This window comes from Pelobates fuscus, chromosome 13, assembly GCF_036172605.1.
Source record: "Pelobates fuscus isolate aPelFus1 chromosome 13, aPelFus1.pri, whole genome shotgun sequence".
Classification (NCBI taxonomy): Eukaryota; Metazoa; Chordata; class Amphibia; order Anura; family Pelobatidae; genus Pelobates; species Pelobates fuscus.
In genome coordinates this window covers 78174952-78199029 of record NC_086329.1, presented here as the reverse complement: position 1 = coordinate 78199029, position 24078 = coordinate 78174952, and the positions used below count along the sequence as shown (strand labels likewise).

At 43.0% G+C, this 24078-nt stretch overlaps 1 protein-coding gene across 1 annotated transcript in view; it reads right to left on the bottom strand.

The window, feature by feature from the left end:
* Positions 1–2968: 2968 nt before the first annotated feature.
* Positions 2969–24078, bottom strand: part of OIP5 (Opa interacting protein 5) — a 44881-nt gene continuing 23771 nt past the window's right edge. Inside the window, exons 4-6 of the mRNA XM_063440469.1 lie at positions 10200–10322; positions 5356–5437; positions 2969–4108 (exon numbers count right to left, since the gene is read on the bottom strand). Coding sequence (XP_063296539.1) covers positions 3965–4108; positions 5356–5437; positions 10200–10322 — 349 coding nt within the window. The 3' untranslated portion in view covers positions 2969–3964. The remainder of the gene's footprint in view (positions 4109–5355; positions 5438–10199; positions 10323–24078) is intronic.

Below are 24078 nucleotides of genomic sequence, written 5' to 3'. Positions count from 1 at the left end.
CATTTGCCATCAATGAAACATATTTTATGTCTGCTGTCATTGGATAATGTACAGATCACAAGCAGTTCTACACATTTAGTATTATTCTATTTCACCAATATAAACACTTAACTATCCATCAATATGCTCCTTGTGATTTAAATCACTTTTCATAATAATGCATGCTGGGCAAACTGGTACAATATAACACTGTGTGCTCAATTTAGTGGGCAAAATGATGAAACCTCACTACAATCATGCTGACTGATATTTTACCCTAGGGGCTAATTTGTGTATATACTCTCACCTTTCATTCTATCCTTAGTTGGTCTGGTTCACATGCCAGTCTGTAGTGATAGGTTCTGATCCAAGAGTAGCCAAGGCCTCACCTTTTGGCTACCCTTGTTTTAATACGTTGTGGTTTAGTTTCAATGAGAACATTTGGCAGTGGACTTTTCAGACTTGCATAGACAATTCTGTAATGCAAGCAGACTAAAATTCCAGCTAATTGGACTCTAAAGGGTGATTTTGAAAAGATGTAACACATAAGTATAGCAACTCATATGAAAACCTATTCTATAGTGTGTATTTGCACAAGTATGAATAACACTCTATATACTAGCATAGGCAGTTTCACTCTGCAGCGTTTGCATGTTTCGTAACCCTAACAAGTGTGAAATTACATCAGTGATTGTGGGGGTTCATTTCCTAAACAAGGAATTGTGCAGAATAGGCAAAGGGAACAATATTTTTACAGCACTGTAACTGAAAATTAGCAATTCCCATGTCAGTTCTCCACAATTGATGGTGTGATTAATTAAAAACAAACACACTCTCTCTCTCAGTACTATATAGTTAAAGGTGAAAGCCACTGAATATGTGGTGAATACTATAATTTGTTAGCATATTGGATTCCTGATCAGACAAACATGAATACCTAGGAACAAGCACAGTTTAGTGCACACACTATATATAAATCACTTATTTTGGGGCCTCGCTGTACTCCATAATTTGGCAGCTTGCGTACTATATCTATGCATATTTGATCTGGGTAGTGGAAAATAAGGAAACCTACCACTAATGGTTTTGTAGGATCACTTGTTTTTTTTTTTGTTAAACCTGTATTTTGGAAACTTGCATTTATGTAAACTTTTTAAAGCAATAAAGAGGCTGAAAATGCACTGAACAATAAATTGTTGTCTGTCTATTTTTCAGTTCTATTTACTTTTCCAAAGATTTATTAAGAAGGAAATCAAAACACGGAGAGGCTGTGCTAATTCTTTAAGAGTGTTAACCACAAATCTGTGGCTTATTTTCCCTTTTCTTAGGCAGCCATCATATTGCTGTATACTGACAAAAGGAACAGGGAGAGGTATCATGTTAAGTGTGCCATAAGTGTCATTATTTGAGGACTTGCTCAAAGTGAAACGGCCATCTGAAAATCACATCAATTTGAAACAATGTTGCTTTTTAATATACGTTCCTAACAATAGCAACAATACGTTACAAGATCTGCTAGTGTTTCAGCAAGGAGACGGCCATCTTTGAACAGTATTAAAATAGTTTTAAACTTTTGACTGTTACTACAAGAGAACAAGGTTGCAGAGAGTATGATATCTACTACATCATTCAGAGACCGATATGCAGAGCAGCTCAGATTTTACTGCGTACTGCAATCTATTTGGATTTTAAAATTATAGAAAGTGATTCACAGACAATCATTTTACATAGTACTCTTAACTTTTCCAAGTTGGAGCCAAGCAGCTCAATCCTGGGGCTTATATACATGTTGTACATTTTTAATGGTGATGTTTCTAAGAATGGAATACCCACACACATCGGTGAAGCGGTTTTGGACTGGTGTAACATAAGAGCTACAAATAAAACAAATTTGGTAATCACAGAAACAGGATACTGAACAAACTGCACGATTATAGTCTTAAATATAGAATGAGGTGTGGCATACGTCTGGATGAGAAACACGTTCTGTATGTTCTACCATAGGTATTACATAGTATCATGTGCTTTGCAATATAGGCTGAAAAATAAAAACTGAATGAAAACATTGCCACGTGTTACAAAACAAATTATGTAGCTAAAATACCATGATTAAACTCATACCCAAATACAAACTAAAAGGTGGAGTGCAAATGGTTCCGTAGTGCTCCATCTTTAAATTTGTATGGGTCCTATAAACTCAATGTAGATGCATTTAGTGTCACCCCATGGGTGCTGTTAATTACAAAAATACTTAACCTTTCAAGCTCTGACTATTGATAGTTGCTTAGTTACACCTTTTCAACAGTAGTGATAAAATGCTGCCCTCTGCAGGCAGTATGAGCAAACAGCAAGTTTAAGTTTAATAATAACCTATTAGCAGGATTACAATCAGTGAGATTTGATATTGTCAATCAAATGGAAAAAATAGTCTTTATTGACAAAATAAAGATATCTATACACATATAGTTATTGGTTGCTAACAGTTAACTTGCAAGGATTGTCTGTATGCAATGAAGTATTTTAACACTGTATAGACAGTATATATAAAGGTCAGTAGTTTAATAAATTGGCACTGTGTAGTTGGGCATTAAAATCTAGATTTAGGATTTAGTAATGGTATTGTTATTTTGCTCTCTTCAAGAGGAAAAACCCAACAACTTAAATCTCAAGTCGAGAAACAATGAATGTAACATCTTATAGATGAAAATACTTGATTTTCCCTCCAATATAATAAAACATGACATGTATGATAAGTAGTAAAGGAACTCTCTAATCATTATAACCAGTACAATCTGCAAAGTGCCTGTGCCTTCTCCGCTGTAGTTGGAAACTCTGCCACTGAGCCAACCAAGCAGTGCAGGACTGCGCTCATTGCCTGACAGCACACAGCCGACATTACCAGCCAATGAGTTGGCTCTGCATTACAGGTCTTCGCTCAGTAAAGCTAAAAGTAACTTCTGGTAGGAGTTTCCTATTACAGAGCCGGTGGCAGACTCAGTAAGAAGTAAAATCATGGCACTCTCCCACTCTGGGAAGACATCAAAGCACTCCTGCCACCACAACCACTGCAGTGGGCTCTAGTGGTTAAGAGTGCGCTGGTTCCATCCCACAGTAAGTAATCAAACCATTTTAATGTGACAACTTACCAGGGTCCTGTTGGGCACCTGCACCCAATCTTCTTCTGCAAGACAATCCAGATTCTCTGTAGAGCAAAAGACAGAGATGCAGAACTGTGGTCTCAGCCCTGGATCAGCTGTGCTTTATTTTGCAGGAGAAGAGCAGATGAGGCGCAGGTCCCAGGTAAAATGTCAAACTGTACTAAAAATATATTGTCTACTTACTGTGGGATGGTAGGTACAGTGGGCTTGGAGTGTTATTTTAAGGCAGGGATGCCCAGAAGGTAGATCCCCAGATGTTGGAGAACTACAACTACCATGATGCTTTGCATGACTTTAGAATACTTTACAATGACAAAGAATCATGGAAGCTGTAGTTCTAAGACATCTGATGACCAATTGTTTGGGCACCCCTGATTTAAGGCATAACTGAACGTAACAAAGCATGAAATACAATCCTAAAACTATCGCCATAATAGTTTATGCACAGTTCTGGGCGTTTCTTATAACACAGCATAACATAAATATATCTTAACAAGAATAAAGGGGCACCTTCACCTCTGCAGCTAATGGCCAAGTGTTTGTGAAGAAGAGTTTTTTTGGATGCTTGGTTTAGGAGCAGTTTGAGGGAAAAAAAACTGCTTTGCCAGCAACCCTGCTAATAGCTACCCTAGCATTCTGAGCAAGCCAATATCATCAAAAAGCAATACGTTAGTTCACTTCTACATTATCCAAGCTGCAGTAGGCTGTATGTGCCAAGAGAGCCACGACAATCGCTCTGCTTAAGAACATTTACAATGAACAATAGTGCCCCTTCAAGAACAAGCTTGACTAATTATAAGAGTGTGGATATTTGCCACATAAATCATTCATTTCACTGCCTCTTCAGTTGCATTTTTTCCCCAGGAGATAGGAAGCGGTTCTGAAGATTTTTCTCTTGCCTTCTCAGATTCCTCCAGCTGGGAAGACAGGAGCTCTATCTGAACATGTAGATTTACCAACTCCTTTTTCAGCTGCAAAATTGTAAAAAAAAAAAAAAAAAAAAAAAAATCAGTTACAAAGTAATGCAGGCCCTGCCACAATTTTGTGCCTACAGGGAGTTTACAATCTTCCCCTAGAAGAGAATGAGCTGGAACCCTCCCAGTCAGACGATGACATGTTAAACCCCCACCCTGTAGCTGGGGGACCTAATGCACATCCTATGGGGTTTTAGCTAATGCTGGATATCCTCATGCTCTGCAACCAAGTCTGGCCTAACCACCAGGAAGTGCATCTAGTGGCTGTGTAGTAGACAGCCACTAAAGGTGGAGTTTACCCTGCAATGTATCAATAAATGCAATAATTACAATTGCAGGGTTAAACTGGCAGGGACAGTGCACCCAGACCACTTCAATGAGCTTAAATGATCTGGGTGCCTATAGTGTCCCTTTAAATGTGAAATGCCTGAGTCACAATTTCAAAATATACCTAGTTCAATGATTTACTTAGAACAACCAGGTATATACAGACAAAGATACAAATTCAAATGCATTCAAAACAACATATCATTTGGGGCGCAAATGGGTATTTCTGAAAAACTATATGTATATAGTTTGTGGAAATAGAAAAAAAAAAAAAACATTATATGACATTTAATTTGATATAAAAAGCACTAGATGCATGGCTTTATATGAAAAACTGTATGTTCTGCTTTATCTAGCATCTCAGCCGCTAGAAATATTCAGGAATATATTATTTCACTCACTGTTTGATAGAGTTCGAAACTATGTTCATACCGAATTTCGTCTGTTAACATCCTAGGCCCTACTTTTCCTTATGTATAAGTCGAAGGCGGACAAAAATTTAAGGGTGGAGCATAAGTCAAGCTCCACGGTCTTTGTCATTGGCCCAGGATGCGTTTACTTACCTCCCTCCAGCGCCATCTCACATCCTGTAGCGGTGGCATAACTGCTCCTTGCAGCTATTTAAAGAGTATTCCATTTCCGGGCACCGCCATGTTAGATTCTTGATGACGGTGGCACTTAGATTAAAGACCGGTGGGACCAGCACTTCACAAAAAATAGGTAATGCCGGTCCCATGGTCTGGAAATGGTTTGGGGGGAGGAGATGGCAAAGATGCACGGATCCCTCGGCTTTTAGCCAAGAGACCCATATGGTAACAGATATGCTTTTTTTTCGGGGGGGGGGTGGGGGGGGGGGGGGAGAGGGAATACATTTTATAATAACCAACTCAAACAGACTTTCACAGAAAACACTTTACCTTCATTATATGTCCCCCAAGGGGTAGCTGTTTAATATTCATACGTGATCCTGGACATATTTTCGTGGATTTTAAAATATAGCTTTAAAAAAAGAAAAGAAAACATGTTACAGAATGGGCTTTTTTGATTTAGAAGAGTCTTAGATGCATTGCTACATTGGACCATTATATAACATTGCACTCCAATAAGGTTCTTCAATCAAAGTAAGCCAATAATCCCACATATCATATTTCTAACGCGAATTCAGGTAAGGTAAGCTCAGATCTCTTTCCATCCTGATTTGTTCAAGAATTTGAGTTTTAACTATGTCCCACGTTATAGCAATATCACTCTTACATTTACAAACAATGGGTAATTAGATTCTGATTTTTCCAGGACATCTTAGGCCAATGTATGTGCAATAGAGTCACTGCAGAATGTCTCTCTAAATTTATATTAGTTTTATCATATATAAATTGAAAGAGTGTCTTTAAGGCCACTTTAATTTTAGAGCAACGCCACCAAATATGCAAGAAAGTACCCCCTTTTTGGAAACATCAGCAGCATAGAGAGGAGGCACTTTGATACATCATTGCCATCTCAACCAGGACCAAATACCATCTCTAAAATATTAGTTTTTTTTTTTTTATTAAAGCTTTTTATTGGTGCACTTGTATGGTTGTACACATTGAATTTCATAACAGCTCAAATAGTATACATCGTAGTAAATCTATATATCGGTCATTACAGATCGGTTGACTTGTGTGAATTGGAGCCGGACCCAAGTCGGCTCCTTCCTCCTCAAGGTTTCTCCTGGTCCGCCTGGGTCCGGTGTGCATGTCCGTGCGTAGGTCTAGCTGACATTCGTATAAACCTCAACGTAATATATTAGCTTAATAATATGAACGATAACAATAACCAACGTTTCAACTAAACCCTCCTTTTTGTAAGTTTTCCCTGTGTGTATACCAGTTTTCGTTCTGATTCCTTAGCTGGTAATATGGTTATTCCAGGGTCTTTCCCTTGTGTGTATAGTTGTGTTCGGTGTAACTTGGTTGCCCCTAATCCCTAATGTATTGGTTAGCTTTGTGTATTGTGGGATCTGGCGTATGGTCCCCCTTCTGTCCGTGTCTCTCACTCCCTAATGTTTAACGTTATACCGAAATCCCCCCCCCCCCCCCCCGATCATAGTTATCCCCTCCCTCCCATCATGTGCCCCCCAGGTATATACTGTATGGGTTTGTAGTGTCTAACCTGTCTCTTATTCTTTCTTCCAACCCCTCTGTAGCCCATCGGGGTCCTTGTGCGTCTCGGTCGTTGTAGGGACTGGAGCATTGTAGGGTCCTGTTTGTATGTCTAATGGGCGTGTTTCCCTTTGGTGCCTGGTATCTACCCATCTTCCCCAGGGGCGACAGTCGGAGGAGGAATCGAAGAGAAGGGGGAGGGCAGCGAATAGACATAGGAATGAACACCATAGGGGGGCGGGGTAGAAAGGAGAAGCCAGCGCATTTTAGAGAGTGCTCTCGGGCCCACCCACCTCCCCCAAGTGGGGCCGCCAGTTCCAGTCCCCGCGCCTCCCGTCCGTCTACCGGATCGTCGGAGAGCCATTTTGTCCAGTGGTACCAGGTCTGGTGATATCGCTGGGTCCACCCCGTTGATGTGAGAATGAGTTCCTCGATCTCCCTTATATCTTCCACTCTGCGTACCCAATCTCTAATGGAGAGGACTGTCTTCTGTCTCCAGTGGCAAGGTATAAGGCTGCGTGCTGCATTGAGCAAGTGCGGTATCACCGTCTTTTTGTATTTTGTGGGTGGCATAGAGGTAACATGTAAAAGATAGGCTTCGGGGGTAAAGTCCACACTGGCGTCTGTTATTGCGGTAAGAATCCATGCACCCCCTCCCAAAAGGGCTTGATGTTTTGGCAGCTCCACCAAATGTGGAATTGCGTGCCCAATTCCCTTTCACATCGCCAGCATTCTGGGTCACAGCTTAAGCCCACGTTGGAGAGCCTTTCGGGGGTCTTATACCAGTGAGCGATTAGCTTGTAACCCGATTCCTGGTACTTTGTGCTAATTGAGGATTTGTGTGTGTGCGCACGAAAACATCTAGCCATTGATCGTCTGTCAGCGTTTGCCCCAGGTCTCTCTCCCAGTATTTGGCAAAGTAAGGGGGCTGATTACCACTGTGGGTTGGTAGTATCATTTGGTATAGGACTGAGATACAATGCACAAGGGGGGTGTCTTGATCGCACAGCCCTTCGTATGCGGTGAGTTGTCTGTTCGCCGATTCCAAGTGAGGGATGGCCTTTACATGCCTTACCAACTGGTGGTACCTGAACTGCGTCAAGACGCTTGTGGGGTTTGGGGCCGGTAAGTCATTGAGAGGCACAATTCCACCCCCTGTGCCTATGTTTTTAAGTCTACACTGCCGGGGCAATCCCAAGGACGTCAGGAACTGCAGGGAGGACGCGGGCTCGAAACGCGGGTTTCCTGCGATAAGGTACATAGGTGACACTGGCGGCGACATGTTTTCCCGTGGGGCCAGCTTTCGCCACATTTTCATTGTGGCGGTAATGGTTGGGTGGTCCCCCAGGTTCAGCCCCTCCGTTCCCCCCGGCATCCACGGCAACGCTGTCAGAGGCTGCTCTCCATCTCAATTCAGAGTTTCTCCGGGGGTGCCTGATTCCATGCTATGATCCTCTGCAGATGCACCGCTTGGCAGTATTTAAGCAGGTCTGGTAATCCCAATCCCCCCCTTTGTTTGGTTTGTGCGAGTATCTCATACCTCAGTCTTGCTTGCCTCCCGCTCCACACATATTGGGTGAACGATTTGCGTGCCCTGGCAAAGAACTCCTTGGGTATATGTATTGGCAGGGTTTGGAAAAGATACAGCAGTCTGGTAAGTGCGTTCATTTTTAATACGTTTACTCTCCCCAGCCATGTGATGTGCGGTAGTGCCCATTGTTGGAGGTCTTTCTGTATCTTCTCCAGGAGTGGATCAAAGTTGTGTCAGAATAAGTCAATCAACTTTGCTGTTATCCATACGCCCAAGTATCTCAAGGCTTCGCTGCACCAGTGGAAAGGGAATTCGGCGCGGATGCCCCTCACCGCGTTCGTGCTGCATCCTATGTTCAGGATTTCTGATTTCCTGTAGTTTACCTGTAGGTTCGAGAGAAGTGGTATTCCACAAATTCTTTTATGATCGCCTGCAGGGATGTACCTGGGTTTGTGACTGAAAAAAGGAGATCATCTGCATACGCCGATATTTTACTGTCTCCCCACGGGTCCCTTCACCCCTCTCACCTCCGGGTTCTCCCGTATTGCGTTGAGGAATGGTTCCAAGCTGATAGCAAAGAGTAGGGGCGATAGGGGGCATCCCTGTCGGGTTCCATTGCGCATGTCAGATGGTTGGGACAGGATTCCGTTCACGCACACCCGTGCTGTTGGTTTGCAGTAGAGGGCTTGTATCCATGAGAGCATATGGGCCCAAATCCCACCAGTCTGAGTGCCATCATGAGAAAAGACCAATCCACCGTGTCCAACGCCTTCTCCGCGTCTGTCAATATCAGCAGTGCCGGGGACGATTGCTTGTGAGCCGCGTGAATGAGGTTGATCACTTTCACCGTGTTGTCTAAAATATTTTTGATTGTATTTTGATTAAATTTATACTTTGAACTTTGTTTGTTTAAATATGCTATTAAAAGATTTGCTCCATTTATCCTGATCTAAAATACAGTCAAGATCTCTTTTCCATTATCCACGTAATTTAGAACCCGAATTAGGTCAATGGCTTTAGTTAAAACCTTTTTATTACTAAAAGTCTTTTTTAGAGCTTTAGTTAAATTAGGACTTATTTTTATTAAATGATTTTGCAAAAAGTGTTTTACTCTAAGGTATGTAAAAATCTCAGAATTAGGAAGATGAAATATTTGAACAAATTTTGCAAAAGGTGTCACTTTGCCTTGTTGTATAATCTGATCTATTCCGTAAATTCCCTGGGTGTTCCAATTAGATAACAATACATTTTCTACATTGAATTCTATAACAGATATACTTAAGAAATCTAATACCGCATTATGTAGATCCAAGATTTTCTTAATCCCGAGCCAAGTAGAAATTATTTGATTAGAAGGTTGACCGACTGCTGTATGCACTGCTTCACGCAATTCTTACAAAAAGGCTGTCAAACTCAGCACGCCATACTCCCGCTCTCCTCCATCAGCGCGCACCCACACTCCCACCTCTTCCAACGTGCTACCTCATCACGCCCAGAGTTTTGAAAATTATTTAATTCATTAGAATATTGTCAAGAAGGGAAAAAATGTGAATCACATCTATCATTTTTCTAAACACAATATAGTTCCACAAAATGAAAGTACACGTCATATATTAAAGCCTTTCTTCTATGGTTCCTACCCAAGATAGTACAATAATAAGTATACTTATCATTGTGCTATCTTCGGTAAGAGTCATACATTAGAATATTATCAAGTATGAATACTTATCATTGTGCTATCTTGGGTAGGAGTCATAGAGGGAGGTTTTAATATATTGTGTTTAAAAATGATAGACTTGATTCCCATTATTTTCACTTTTTGCCAATATTCTAATCAATGAATTAATAAATTATTTTCAATTTTTTCCTAATTTAAGCATGACTTGCCTTATTGGAGTGCGGTATTATTTAAAAATTTCTTGTGGATCATTCCGAGGTTGCAAACGAGGATAACCTCTATACTTGCACCCACTTAAATTAGAGTGCCAACACATCTCTAGTATTTTTTGTCCATTATATAACATTACAAGGATTAAAATGTTCCAAAAGTGTATTTAATCTTAAATAATTATCACAGCTTGTCACATACCAGATCAGCTTCTCTTTTTCGATGCAAAATAACCCTCGCAGGCAGGCAAAAGCTCTCGATGCCGTATAGAGGCTGAAGCCAAGGTTGGTTTTGCAATGTTTACAGAGCAAGAGATAATAGGCACTGAAACGAGAAAGGAAGTTTTTTCAGTAATCATAAGTACATCATAAGGACATGAGATGTCTTGAAAAAGGATATAAGTTTAAAATGTATTTGATATTTTCAAATATTAGAATAAAAATAGAATCAAGAAGATGGATAAGTAATATAAAATTGTCACCCAACTGCAAAAAACATTGCAAGCACTGTAACCCCTGCAGCTTGCTGTAGAAGTTATGGTGCCAGAAGTGTCCTGGTACCATCTTGTTGTTGTAAGACGTCAAACCATTTAAGAATGGATTGATTTCTTACTTGGGGTTCCGCTCCCTACCTTCCTTACGAACCATGGAGAGTTAGAAGCAGCTGTACTGGGGAACCTGGATCCTATAGAAAAAAAAAAAAACGTAACTCTGCTGCTAGCCCGCAGCAGGGCTAAAAGAAAAAAAAATAACCTGCCCGGGCGAAACAAATTGCGCATCTCTGAAATAGATTTGTGACTCTCTCTCAAGTGTTAGGTTAGTGTGTAAATGTAAATTAGCAATTTATTGGTGACACTATAAAGATTAACTATTCTATACTTTATAAATTTGGAAGAAAAAGGGTAAAAAAGAGAAAGGAAATGTATGAGAGAAGGGAATGAAAGGGAAAAGAAAGAGGGGGGAAAGGATGGGGGATAAAAGGGGAACAAGTATAGAAGTTACTGTCATATGAGTGAGATAAAAGGTCACTTGCAATTATTGTATTGTGTATTTTTGTATCTGAGAAAATATAATAAAAAGAAATATGAAAAAAAAAATTTTCAATGGTAAAACTAGGGAAATATTTTTGCATGAGCCTCCATTGTTTCGTGACCTCAATGCTCCTTAGCTGCAACAGTCCTGCTGCTGCCCAACTTAGTCATTGCACTGTTTAGCACTTAACTGAGTAGGAGGCTAACACAGCAGCAGCAAATTGATTATTGGATATTGCTCAGATATTGATACTTGCCAAATATATCATGGCTCAACAACTGAATAAAAGAGGGAAGGTCTCCGAGTGCCATGAAAAAGGGCACCAAGATGATACCCCCTTTATCCTGTGGACTGAAGGTTCAAACAAAACACCACGTGTGAAATTTATGGCGGAGGCTGTAACTGGAGAGTCACCCCTTCGAGAGCTAGGAAAACATTAACAAAATCACCTATAAAATGAGCCGTTATGGGAGTCGCCTGGTCCGCAACATGCTATCTGCTCATGGATTTGAAGAGGCCAAAAAAACAGTAGTGATTTTAAATTGATGTGGATGGGACAGGGCATACAATACCCAAGTTATGCAAACCTTTTAAAAGGACAAAATATAAAACCACTTCCCCAGATCCTCTGAGTTGTCTCGCAAAGATCTCATCTGTAAAAATATTCAAAGGCTTCAGAGGAAAGATGGGGAACAACAATGCAACTTTCTGCCCCAGGGCTATGTGGTCCCCGAGGAATACCAGGACTTTTATCATCAAGTTATTGCCAAAAATCAAGGTCCTTGGATTGTCAAGCCTGTTGCATCTTGTCAAGGGCATGGAATCTGGCTTATAAATTCCCTTTCACAGATAAGCGCAAAAGACCGTCTCCTTGTATCACGCTATACAAGTAACCCGCTCCTTGTTAAAGGGTACAAGTTCGACTTACGCCTGTATGTGCTAGTCACATCATACGACCCATTAATAATTTATTTCTATGAAGAAGGACTAGCCAGGTTTGCTACCTCAAAGTACAGACCAGCAGAGCATGCCATGAAAAACAAATTCATGCATTTAACCAACTATAGCATAAACAAGGACAGCCCTTGCTTTGTGGCCAACGATGACCCTGAGAAGGAGAACTATGGTAGCCAATGGACCATGAGCGCTATGTTGCATCATTTAAAGCAGAAAGGAAAAGATACAACAGCGCTCATGGCTGAAATTGAAGATCTAATTATTAAAACAACAATTTCTGTGCAAGGATCAATCACTGTAGAATGTTCAGGAGTTCTGGCTGGCAAAAAAACCTGTTTCGAACTGTACGGTTTTGACGTGCTAATTGACGAAAACCTGAAGTCATGGCTGATGGAAGTTAATTTGTCACTATCTCCTTTTTCTCCCCTTGGTTTTGTGAGGATATTTATGGGGTGATCAATATTAAAACTAATATTTCATAAAAAATTGCCAAAAATGTATTTAATTTTTATTATATCAGAAATGTATATATTGGCACTGGTTCCCTTGATTGATTTAAAGCAAAGAGCTACCCACTATTTTAACGCTTATAGACCCTGGAGTACATTTTATTAGAGAATCTGTATTTTACACATTAATCACAAACTAATTATAAAAATATAATTTATTGTGACAATAATTAATAATAAGAATAATATGCAACATACATAACAATATTCAGTGAATATTTAGGTATAACATATGTATCCAATATGGCAACAGTTTAACAGCAACATCTCCACATATATGCACATTTCAATAAGATTTAGGACAGGACACTTTCTTTGAAATCAGCTAGGCATTCTTAACACAGAACACCGCATTGTCTTGAAATTCCTTTACACAGAACACATCACATCCTCAAATAACAGCACAGCTAATAGCAATAAAACCTGGCTGTTAGTCTGAATCACACTGGGTTAACTCACTCACTGCTGGCTACAATTTTCACAATAAAAATACCTTTTATATTGCAATTTACAAATATAATTTTCTCATACCAGATCAGTTTAACCAATCCTTCTCATCCAATAACCAATACGAATAATTCTAACCAAATTTTACATTTGCAGAAGATTAACCTTTCCTGATGAAAGATTAATATCCCTAAATTCAGATAAGTCAATATCTCTGGATAAGATTTTGATATGCTAAACGTGGCAAGTTACCAGTAAATATATTGTTCACTTATTCCTTCTACAGTAAGGAATTTTGGAGCACAATATTTCATTACCTAATTACGATTTCTAAGTTAGAAATCTGACTAGACTTTATCCAGGTATCTTTCTGCTTTTAGTCAAAATTTATTTAAATTAAATTGAATTAAATAAAACCAGCATATTTACCAGCTTTCTTGGTAGAATTTCTTTATCTTGGAGATAATCCATAAATTGTGTATGCAAATATGAGTATAGAGAATTGTGGGAAATAGGAAAGTTTTCAACGTTCTGATTTTCAAAGTTTCAGTTGAAAAAGACAAGTGTTAGCTTTTTCTGAATTTCAGAATTAGTTGGCATAGATAGAGTGTTAGGCGTGTCCTTTTTCCTGCTCCAGATCTCAGACCTTTCTCTCTTCAGCTCCCTAGGGTGGCGTTAGCATGTTCCTGTAGTTTCTCCCAGAAGACTCTAAAGATCTCATCCAGGCCAGATTCCAAGGAGCCACGAGGAGCTGGCCACTCAGTTGGAGTGCTGTCCGCCATCTTGTATAGTCGAGGTGCTGCAGGCTTGCTACCTGGAACTAATGCAACGTGCAGCTAGAATAACTTATGGCAGTCCAGTGGGGACCGAAATACCCCTCGCCAGTCTCAGGGGGGGGGGGGGGGGATAGGGTCTGTACAGGGAACTGGAGGATGAGGAGATCGTCCGCCTCTCCCAAACTCCTTTCCCAGTATGCCGCAGCATTATATCTCAGGTTCCCGGGGGCTTATAGACTCCAGGATTGTCCCGATTTGTTTATCCGGGAATACCTGACACAGTAAGGTTCATCCGTGGGTACTTTAAATGGTTGGCTGGGAGAAGTATCCCAAAATTGGTCAAGCTCCGGCCCCTTACAGTATACATTTTTAATTTCTAGCTTAACACAAAATGTCTTCCAATGGAAATACCCTGACAGTTTGATAGTCAAAGCAAATTTAATAGCAGACATGTTTACATTGGTTGGCCTGGAGTGCAAAGATATCAAACCTGAAAAGAAAGGGAGGTCCAGCAACCACGGAAAAAAATATTAATGCCGGCTGTTGCATGACATCCGCATTACAGACTAAACCCTCCCTATATGACAAATGGATGGCAATTGTTCACGACATTAGAGAGAAGGAAAAGAGGCAATCGGAGGTTTGTACAATTATTTCCAAGGCAAGGCACATGGAAACAATAAAACAACATACAAAAGCCTAAATCACATGCTGGCTCAACACCTTATCATGGAAACAACACCAGAGTCAGAAAACAGCATCAAACAGCGTATAGCTCTCTATGAGAGGATGCTGCCACCCGTGCACAAACTCAGACCTCGATTTCAGATTAAACAAAAAACAGTTAAGCCGGCCGATACAACCAAAGCATGTCAACAGAACCGAGGAAATTATAACAAGGAATCAGAGCACGTGAACCTTTCAAACATTTCAGACCTGTGCAGTCATAGCAGCAACACAGAAGCTGGGGACCTCAGGAGCAAGAGACCAGTTCCACCAATACATAAGGTTGTGGAGTCCCGCAATGAGTCAAGTGATGGGGCAAAGATGTCAGCAATTGTCAGAGATGTAAAAACAAAAGTTCTTTACGACGACGCAAGAGTAGTAAGACGGTTCAGTCAGGTTTCAGGGCACCTGCAGAGCAGGAGACCTCTTCCACCAATGCCTAAGGTTGTGCAGCCCCTCCATGACTCACCTCTGGGCGTGAAGTTGCCAGCAATCTTGGGAAAACCAGAAGCTCTCCACTATGAAGATAGGCTAGCTAGCAAATGGTTCAATCAGGCTTCAAAAATAATTGCCAGCTTCTCTGACATTTACAAGCTGGCTAGTGATGAACAGAAATGGCTACAGAGAACTCTGGAATCAGACAGCTCTGCCAGGAACTGAACAGTAACTACGTTATTTGAATATGTCTGAAAACAAAGCTTTGTAACAAAAATAAAAGTAACAAAAAAAGGAGAGAAATTATATTTATTATCTCTTTTTGTTAATAGCAGTTAATAGCTGGTCGGCACCATAAAGCAGGAGACCAGCTTCTCCAATGACTACAGTTGGGGAGTCCCAGCATGACTCAACTGGTGGTATGAATATGCCAGCAATCTTTGTAGCTGACACGGCTATAGAGAACACAGGAATCAGGATGCTCTGCCTGGAAATTAACAGTAAGTGCGTTATTTGAAAATGTCTGAAAATAGAAAAAAAAAATGTATACTTACCGTAAATTTGTTTTCCTGGATACAACCATGGTAGCATCACTAAAGGGTTAGCTTTGCCAACTTGGCTGATGTGGAGAGGAAGTGAAACCCTTTAAAGGAACACTATAGGGTCAGGAACACAAACATGTATTTCTGACCTTATAGTGTTGAGAGAAAAAAAAAAAAATCATCTAGCCCCCTGGCCTCCCTAAATATAGTATGAGCTTACTTTTATTCCAGAATGCTGCTGCTGACTCTGCCCCGATCTGCCTCCTTGGCTGACATCTCTAGAAGTGATTTCAGCCAATCACAATGTTTTCCGATAGGAATTTAAGCGAAGGAGGCAGGCTGGGGGTGGGGCTGCCCTGGCCAATCAGCATCGCCTAATAGAGAGATGCATTGAATCAATGCATCTCTATGAGGACAGTTCAGTGTCTCCATGCAGCGGGACTGCCCCAGGAAAACCCTCTAGTAGCCATCTAAGGAGTGGCCTGTGGAAATGTCCCTAGGCTGTAATGCAAACACTGACTTTCTCTGTAAATACAGTGTTTACTGCAATTAGCCTGCAGGGACTAGCTATAAACACCATATTACAATAAGTAGTAGTTGTTCTAGTGACTATAATGTCTCTTGAAATATATTCCCGGGTCACAATATCCTCAGTCTTGTTCCAAGCTCCTGAAGGTCACATTGGATACAATCTGATAAAGAAAGGGCAGGGGACCCATGCTGGCATCATCACTAAATGGTAATAACCAAACTAGCATAAATGTGAGGGAAGAAAAATAATAACAACACCACCAGGATAATGCAAAATATATAATACATATATTTAAAAAAAAAAAAAAAAAAAGATACTGGTGGCCTGAAACACAAGGCATAATGAGAGACACCCACTTCACACACGCAGAACCAATAATCTCTTCATTTTGCATCTCTCTGCAGCTTTAAGGTGTTACTGAAGCTTGTAGTTTGCCACTGTAATTCTCTGTGCATGCAGTTTATTATTGTCATTGAATGTGTTACACCAATATATCACGTACACCTTTATTAAACTTTTGTGTGATAGAATTTGTTTGGAAAACTTTTTCAGTTGCATACCCCCTCTCTCTCACCAGCCTCTGTCCCTCCTAACCATAAATACCTTCATGTAATAAGTTAAAAAGTAAGATTTAAGCAGGGAGAACGTGTCAGGTTGCTCCTGAGAATAGGGGGGAACCCCTATACCTAAATACAAAAATATGACCTTAGGACCTCAGTGTTTGTTTGTAGCTGCAAGTGTCATACGTTACTGTACCATTGGGTTTCTTCCCTTATTTTTATGTATTTTATATGCTGACACGTACTTGAGACATTGAAAGAAGGTTTGAAGAATCATCTATTGTCCAGCTATATCCTACATGTGGGGAGTTTCAAATACCACTGTATGCCGTTTTAACTAGAGCTGGACATAGCTCTATTGATTGTGAGTTGGCATTTCTCTGTTTCTGTGTTGTCCGTGACACCATCTCCTAACGGTTTTGCACAATTGGTCCCTCTTTCTTTTTGCTTTTGTTTTTCATATTAACTACTGAGGCCCCAATCAAGAACCAAATAATACCTACCCAAGGTGCACCTTGTATTTTCAGAGACTCTTTTGTAAATATGATCTCTCATTTGTTCCATTTAGCGCACCCTGTATTTTTGTTGTTTCCTGTTCTCCCAGATTTATTGAAGGGTTTGAGGGTTGCCCTTCCCCTCAGGTGTGCAGCTCCTTCCACCCCTGTGGTTAGTACTGTAGCGCTGTTCCACCCCAATTACTATTTTTTCTGTTATTGTTGCTATCTTCCCTCTGGTTTCAGCAACAGAGAAGCTGGCTGGCACCTGGGAGCAGGAGATCAGCTAGTCCTCTCTTGACTCAGCTGGTGGCTTTGAACAGGTCAGCAATCTTTGGAAATCCTAAAATAGAAGCTCTCAGCTACCACAACAAAAGACTAACAAGATAACAAGCTTCTCATCTTTTCACTGGCTGCCTAGCAATGAACTGAAAAAGCTTTAGAGAAACCTGAAATAAAGCAGCACTTTTAGTAACTTAAAACAGCATGTATGGGGTGGAGCCAACAGCGAAGCCGAGCGGACACCATTTCTAACATAGACTGTGACAGTAGATAAGAACCATTCCGCCCATCTAGTCTGCCCAATTTTCTAAATACTTTCATTAGTCCCTGGCCTTATGTTATAGCTAGGATAGCCTTATGCCTATCCCACACATGCTTAAACTCCTTTACTATATTTAACCTCTACCACTTCAGCAGGAAGGCTATTCCATGCATCCACTACCCTCTCAGTAAAGTAATACTTCCTGATATTTTTAATCCTTTGCCACTCTAATTTAAGACTATGTCCTCTTGTTGTGGTAGTTTTTTGTCTTTTAAATATTGTCTCCTCCTTTACTGTGCTGATTCCCTTTATGTATTTAAAATGTTTCTATCATATCCCCCGTGTCTAGTCTTTCCTCCAAGCTATACATGTTAAGATCCTTTAACCTTTCCTTGTAAGTTTTAGTTATTAAAGCATTTTATTGTGACATGCATGTAGTGTTATACAACGGTCAACGAAACAAATCTTATATCTCACAGCTTATTACAAGTTTCAAATACAACAGTTCATTTGCCTTGGTAGAGTGGGTTGTGTTTTCCCTCTCGTTGCTGTGCATAGGGTAGCTTCGGGCTTAGCCTTTATTGATAGATGTATGTGTATAGTGCTGCCTTTCGTATGGGAATTTACCTTGTCTCTTTATTCGTAAACGTTGGTGTAAACTGTAACAAAAACCGAACTCTAATGTATTACTAGTTCCTCACCCTAACTGGGTGTGTCATTGTGAGTGCCGGTACCCTCTTCTGTGGTTCCACTCTAAATGGGGATGGGCAAGGCACCCTGTTTTACTCACGTTTGCCTTGTCAAGGGCAATATGATTCGGGTGCTTCTGAACCGCGGTCTGCTGAGTGTCCGAGCCTCCTTTTATCTGTTCGCCCCCTCGGGAGGCTGTCACCCGTCCCCTCCCCCCTTCCCACCCTGGTCCCGTCAATGGGTGAGAGATGCGGGTCGTTGTGTAGTCAGGAGTTGACTACTGGCTACAGTCGTTTAGTTTGTGGGTTTGTACGTCATCCCTGGGTTAATCTCTTATGAGGGGGTTGTACTATGTCGGGGTGTCACCCATTTCATCCCCTGGTCCGGCCACTCGGTACCCCCATGAGCTGACAGAGGGGGAGGGGGGAGGAAACACCGGGAGAGGTGAGGGAGGTGAGCGAGCGCTCTGTCTGTGCCGCCGCTGGGCCGATCCTGAGGGCCCCCGCCCCCATCCGCCTCCGCCAACTTTCTCGTCCAGTGGTACCAGGTCTGATGGCTAAGCTCCTCAATCTCTCGTATGTCTTCCACCCTTCGGATCCAATCCCTGATGGAGGGGATTGTTTTCTTTTTCCAGTGATTGGATATGAGGCTGCGTGCCGCGTTAATCAGGTGTGGGAGCACCGTTTTTTTGTATCGCGTAGGTGGCATTGGTGTGTCGTGCAGGAGATATGCCTCAGGTGTGAGTTCGATGTCGGTTTCCGTTATCTTGGTGATCGCTCTGTGGACCTGTTCCCAGAAGGGCTTAATGTTTTGGCATTTCCACCATATGTGGAATTGCGTGCCGAGCTCCCTCCCACATCTCCAGCATTCTGGGTCGCACTGGCAGCCTGCGGCAGAGAGCTTCTCAGGGGTCCTGTACCAATGAGTTAGCAATTTGTACCCTGACTCCTGATATTTTGTGCTGATCGAAGATTTGTGTACGTTCACGAATACGTTTAGCCATTGGTCTTCCGTCAGGGAGAATCCCAAGTCTCTCTCCCAATATCTAGTGTAGTATGGTAGTGGATTACCTTGTCTGTCTGGGAGAATCATTTGGTACAGTATGGAGATGCAGTGTGCCGGTAGGGCATCTATGGTCGCACAGTGTTTTGTACGCCGTCAGTTGCCTGTTTGCCGATTCTAGGTTTGGGATGGATTTGACATCTCGCCAGTTGGTGGTATCTGAACCGGGTCATGAAATTCGAGGGGTCTGGGGTGGGTAGTTCCGCAAGGGGCGTCGGTCCCCCTTCTGTGCTTATGTGTTTTAGTCTGCACTGCCTCGGCAGGCACAGGGCTGTCAGGAACTGCGACGAGGCTGCCGGCCAAAATAGAGGGTTTCCTGCGATAGGGTGCAAGGGGGACACTTCCTGCTCCAAATTCCCCCTCCATGCCAACGTTCTCCAGGTGGACACCCCCTTCGGCACCCACGGCATCATTGCCAGAGGGGTTTCGGAGAAACTGTCCTCTATCGCCACCCAGAGCTTCCCTGGGGGGGCGTGGGTCCACTCCACGATCCTCTGTAGATGCACTGTGTGGCAGTATTTAGTCAGGTCCGGCAGACCCAGTCCCCCACTCAGCTTCGATTGGGTTAGGATCCCGTGGTTCAGGCATGCTTGCTTTCCGTTCCACACATACTGGGCAAACGATCTGCGTGCCTTGGCCAGGAACTCCCTGGGTATGTCTATTGGCAGTGTTTGAAGGAGGTACAAGAGCCTGGGTAGGGCGTTCATTTTCAGGATAATTATCCTTCCTAGCCATGTGATGTGTGGGAGTGACCATTGTTGGAGGTCCTTTTGAATTCTTCCCAGGAGAGGTGCGAAGTTGAGCCAAAACAGCTCAGTCAGCTTTGTCGGTATCCACACTCCTAGGTACCCTAGGGCATCCTTGCACCAGTGGAAGGGGAATGCAGTACGGATCTTCTGCACTGTGTGTGAATTGCATCCTATGTTGAGAATTTCTGATTTCCTGTAGTTTATTTTCAGGTTAGACAGGAGGTAATATGTTTCGAATTCTTTCATAATCTCTCGTAAAGATGCCTGTGGATTTCTGAATGTGAAGAGATCATCATCATCGGCGTATGCAGAGATTTTGCTTTCTCCCCAAGTCCCTCTTATTCCCCGCACTCCGATGTTTTCTCCTATTGCATTGAAAAACGGTTCCAGGCTAATAACAAAGAGCAGAGGCGACAGGGGGCATCCCTGGCGAGTCCCATTTCGTATGTCGAATGGTTGGGACAGGATCCCATTCACCAGTACTCGCACCGCCGGTTTGCGGTAGAGAGCCCGGATCCATGACATCATGTGGGGTCCGAAGCCCACCTGTCCTACTGTCGTCATGAGGAAGGACCAATCCACCCTGTCGAACGCCTTTTCCGCGTCCGTCGAAATCAGCAGTGACGGGGATGCTTGTTGTTGGTCGGCGTGTATCAAGTTGATCACGTTCACCGTGTTGTCACGGGCCTCACGGCCCCACACGAATCCCACCTGGTCCGGGTGTATCAGCCCCGGTAAGTAGGGCTGGATGCGGAGGGCCAGGATCTTTGTGAGGAGTTTCAGGTCGGCGTTCAACAGGGAAATTGGTCTGTAGCTGGTGCACTCAGTCGTGTCCTTCCCCTCCTTTGGCAGCACCACCACATGTGCCATGAGCATGTTTGGTTCCAGCTCACCACCCATTCTGATCGAGTTGAGGGTCGCCACTAGGTGTGGCGCCAGAACTTACGCGTATTTCCGATAGTATTGAGCGGTGTATCCATCCGGTCCCGGGCTCTTCCCCGTCTTGGCCAGCTTCACCGCCCTGAGCAGCTCCTCCGTAGTGATGTGCTCCTCGAGAGCCTCCCTTGCCTCCGCCGGGTGGTAACTGATATAGTGCTGCGTAGTACGCCCGGAAGGCCCCTGCAATCGTCTTGGGGGTCCGATAGCACTCACTCCCGAGGTTGATGGCTTGTACAAAGCTTTGCGGTCTTTTGGCACGCAAGGCTCTAGCGAGCATTTTGCCACATTTGTTGCCATATTCGTAGAACGATTTCCTTGCGAGCTTAAATTGGAATTGAATTTTGCCCGTGAGTCTTGATTGTAGTTTCGCTCTGGCTGCCGTCAATTTTTTGTATGTGTCGTCGTCTAGAGTAGCTTTATGTTCCGATTCCATTTCCACCACGTGGGCTATTAGAGCCGAGATCTCCTGTGTGTGGAGCTTTTTTTGGTGTGCTCCATGTTTGATCAAGAGACCCCGGATCGTGCATTTATGGGATTCCCAGACTGTGGATGGGTTGGAGTCAGAGGTACCGTTCGTTTGGAAGAATTGTTCCAGATTCTCGAGGATATCTCCGTGGATTGTCGGGTGTTCGAGTAGCGCTTCATTCAATCTCCAAATCCATTGCTTTTGGGTGGGTCTCGGGTGTTTGATGGATATGATAACCGGTGCATGGTCCGACCACATCATTGGAGCTATTCATGCTAAGAGGAGATTGTCTAGTGTTCGGTGTTGCAGGAAGAAGTAGTCCAGTCGAGAATAGGATTTGTGTGCCGTCGAGTAGTAGGTGAAGTCGCTAGTATTGTGGTTTAGGGTGCGCCAGCAGTCCATGAGTAAGTGCTCATGGAGCAGGGCTTTGGTACCTCGAATGATGTGATCTGGGAGTGGCGTTGTTCCGGTAGATGCTTCTATCTTCGGGTCCATTGGGACGTTGAAATCGCCCCCCCATCACTATTGTGCACTCTCCAAACTTTTCTAGGGCTTCTAGTGTGGTTTTTAGGAAAGTTTTCTGACCTTTGTTTGGTAGGTATATGTTTGTGAAGGTAAATTTTGCTTGGTGTATCGTACCCCTGAAAAAGAGATATCTACCTTGTCCGTCCGTTTGCTCCGCCTCTTTCCTAAAGGGAACGTCAGTTGAAAATAGGATCGCCACTACTTTGGTTTTGGATGTGGGGTTATTTGCAAAGAATCCCATTTGATAGTATTTATTAGAGAATCTTGGGGCCTGGGTGGCGAGGAAGTGGGTTTCCTGAAAAAAGTGTGTCAGTGTCAGTGTGCTATCCTGGGTATCAGGGAGAGTTTGTGGCAGCGTGAATCTCCGAAGAACGCCGGGAATGCCTCTGTTTCCGCCTTCACCGTGGGGAGGAGAAGGAAAGAGAGGAAAAAAAAAAAAAAAAAAAATATATATATATATATATATATATATATATATATATATATATATATATATATATATATATATATATATATATATATATATATATATATATATATATATATATATATATATATATATATATATATATATATATATATATATATATATATATATATATATATATATTTTTTTTTGTGTAGTAGAGTTCAGGCCCATGTCCCCCCTCTCAGGGAAGGTGAGGAAAGAGCCCCAGAGAGGCATCGAAGGCGAGAGGAGAGTCACAGAGAAGGGGAGAGGCAGCGATAGAGAGCATGGGACAAGAAAGGTGTGTGTGGTGCATTCTTGAGCATGTAGCTTGGGATGTCTAGGTGGAGGTGTGTGCGGCTACTTGTGTCTATGTCTAGTGTATCGACCCAATGTCCATGCCATGTGAGAGTTCATTAGCAGGCCGCAGTCCCTTTACCAGTAGGCTGCCCGCGTTCTGTCGGCTATCCTTCCGGGCCGGCCTGTGGGAGTGAGGAGAAGTCCGCTCTGCTCTCCCCTTCTGTTGGATGTCTGCAGCTCACCGACTGGCCCGTGCGTCGTTCATTCAGCGGGCAGGTTAACCAGTCCTGGACCTGCACGTTCGGAAGCCCTAGAGCTTCCAGTAAGGTTGGAACGTCCTCCGGAATGCGGATGGTGGCCTCCATGTTCCCCCTGCGGGCTAAGAGAGCAAATGGGAACAACCATCTGTAGCGGATCCGTTCTTGTTGCAGCGCCATCGTGACTGGGCACAGTGCTCTTCGTGTTTGCAGTCTAAGGTGTGACAGGTCGTTGAACAGTTCTACTAGTTGGCCTTCAAACCACCAGGACCTCTCCGCACGTACGCTCAGCATGATTTCCGATTTCAATTAGAAATCCTGGATCTTGCAGATTACATCTCGTGGTGGGGCGTCAGGTGGTGGGCGCGGGCGCAGAGCTCTGTGCTCTATCCATCGCCACTCGGGCCTCGGGCGGTCTTCCCAGCAGCTTGTTGAAAAGGCGGGTAAGTAGTGCTCGGAGGTTTTCTTGGTCTGAAATTTCTTTTAGACCCCGCACCCGGATGTTATTTCTGCGGCTTCTGTTATCGAGGTCTTCGATGTGCATTCTCATGTCTGTGATCTGTGTCGCTTGGTGTCGGATGATAGCTGGGGTCTTCTTTCTTCCAAAGCACTGACACGGGTTTCAAGTGATGTCAGAGATGGGCGTATCGAGGGTATTTCGGCATGCAATGTGCCCTTCACCTCCTCGACTAATTGTTGAAAATCGTCCTTTTTGGGTAGAGATGCAAATAGTGCGTACCAGTCAGGAGTCGGAGGTGGCAGGGTTTCGTGTGCCGACATGGATTCTGCCTCCGATGCAGTTGAGCCGGAAGAAGCCGGCGCTATGTTTGTGGCCTCGAGGCTTGCCGCCAAGATCGCCGGCGTCTGGAGGTAACCCCTGATGGATGTTGAGGGGGGTCCCCCTTGTGTTCTAGGGGTAGAGGGGGTCATTTGAGTGCGTTTAGTGCTGCCCATGGAAGTCATTTGGTGCGGATTATCGCATTTTTAGGGCATCTAGGGACGGAGCCATAAAGTTAGGCAGCCATCTCTGTCCAGCGTCAGACCACGCCCCCCTTCCTTGTAAGTTTTATCCTGCAATCCATGTTTAGTAG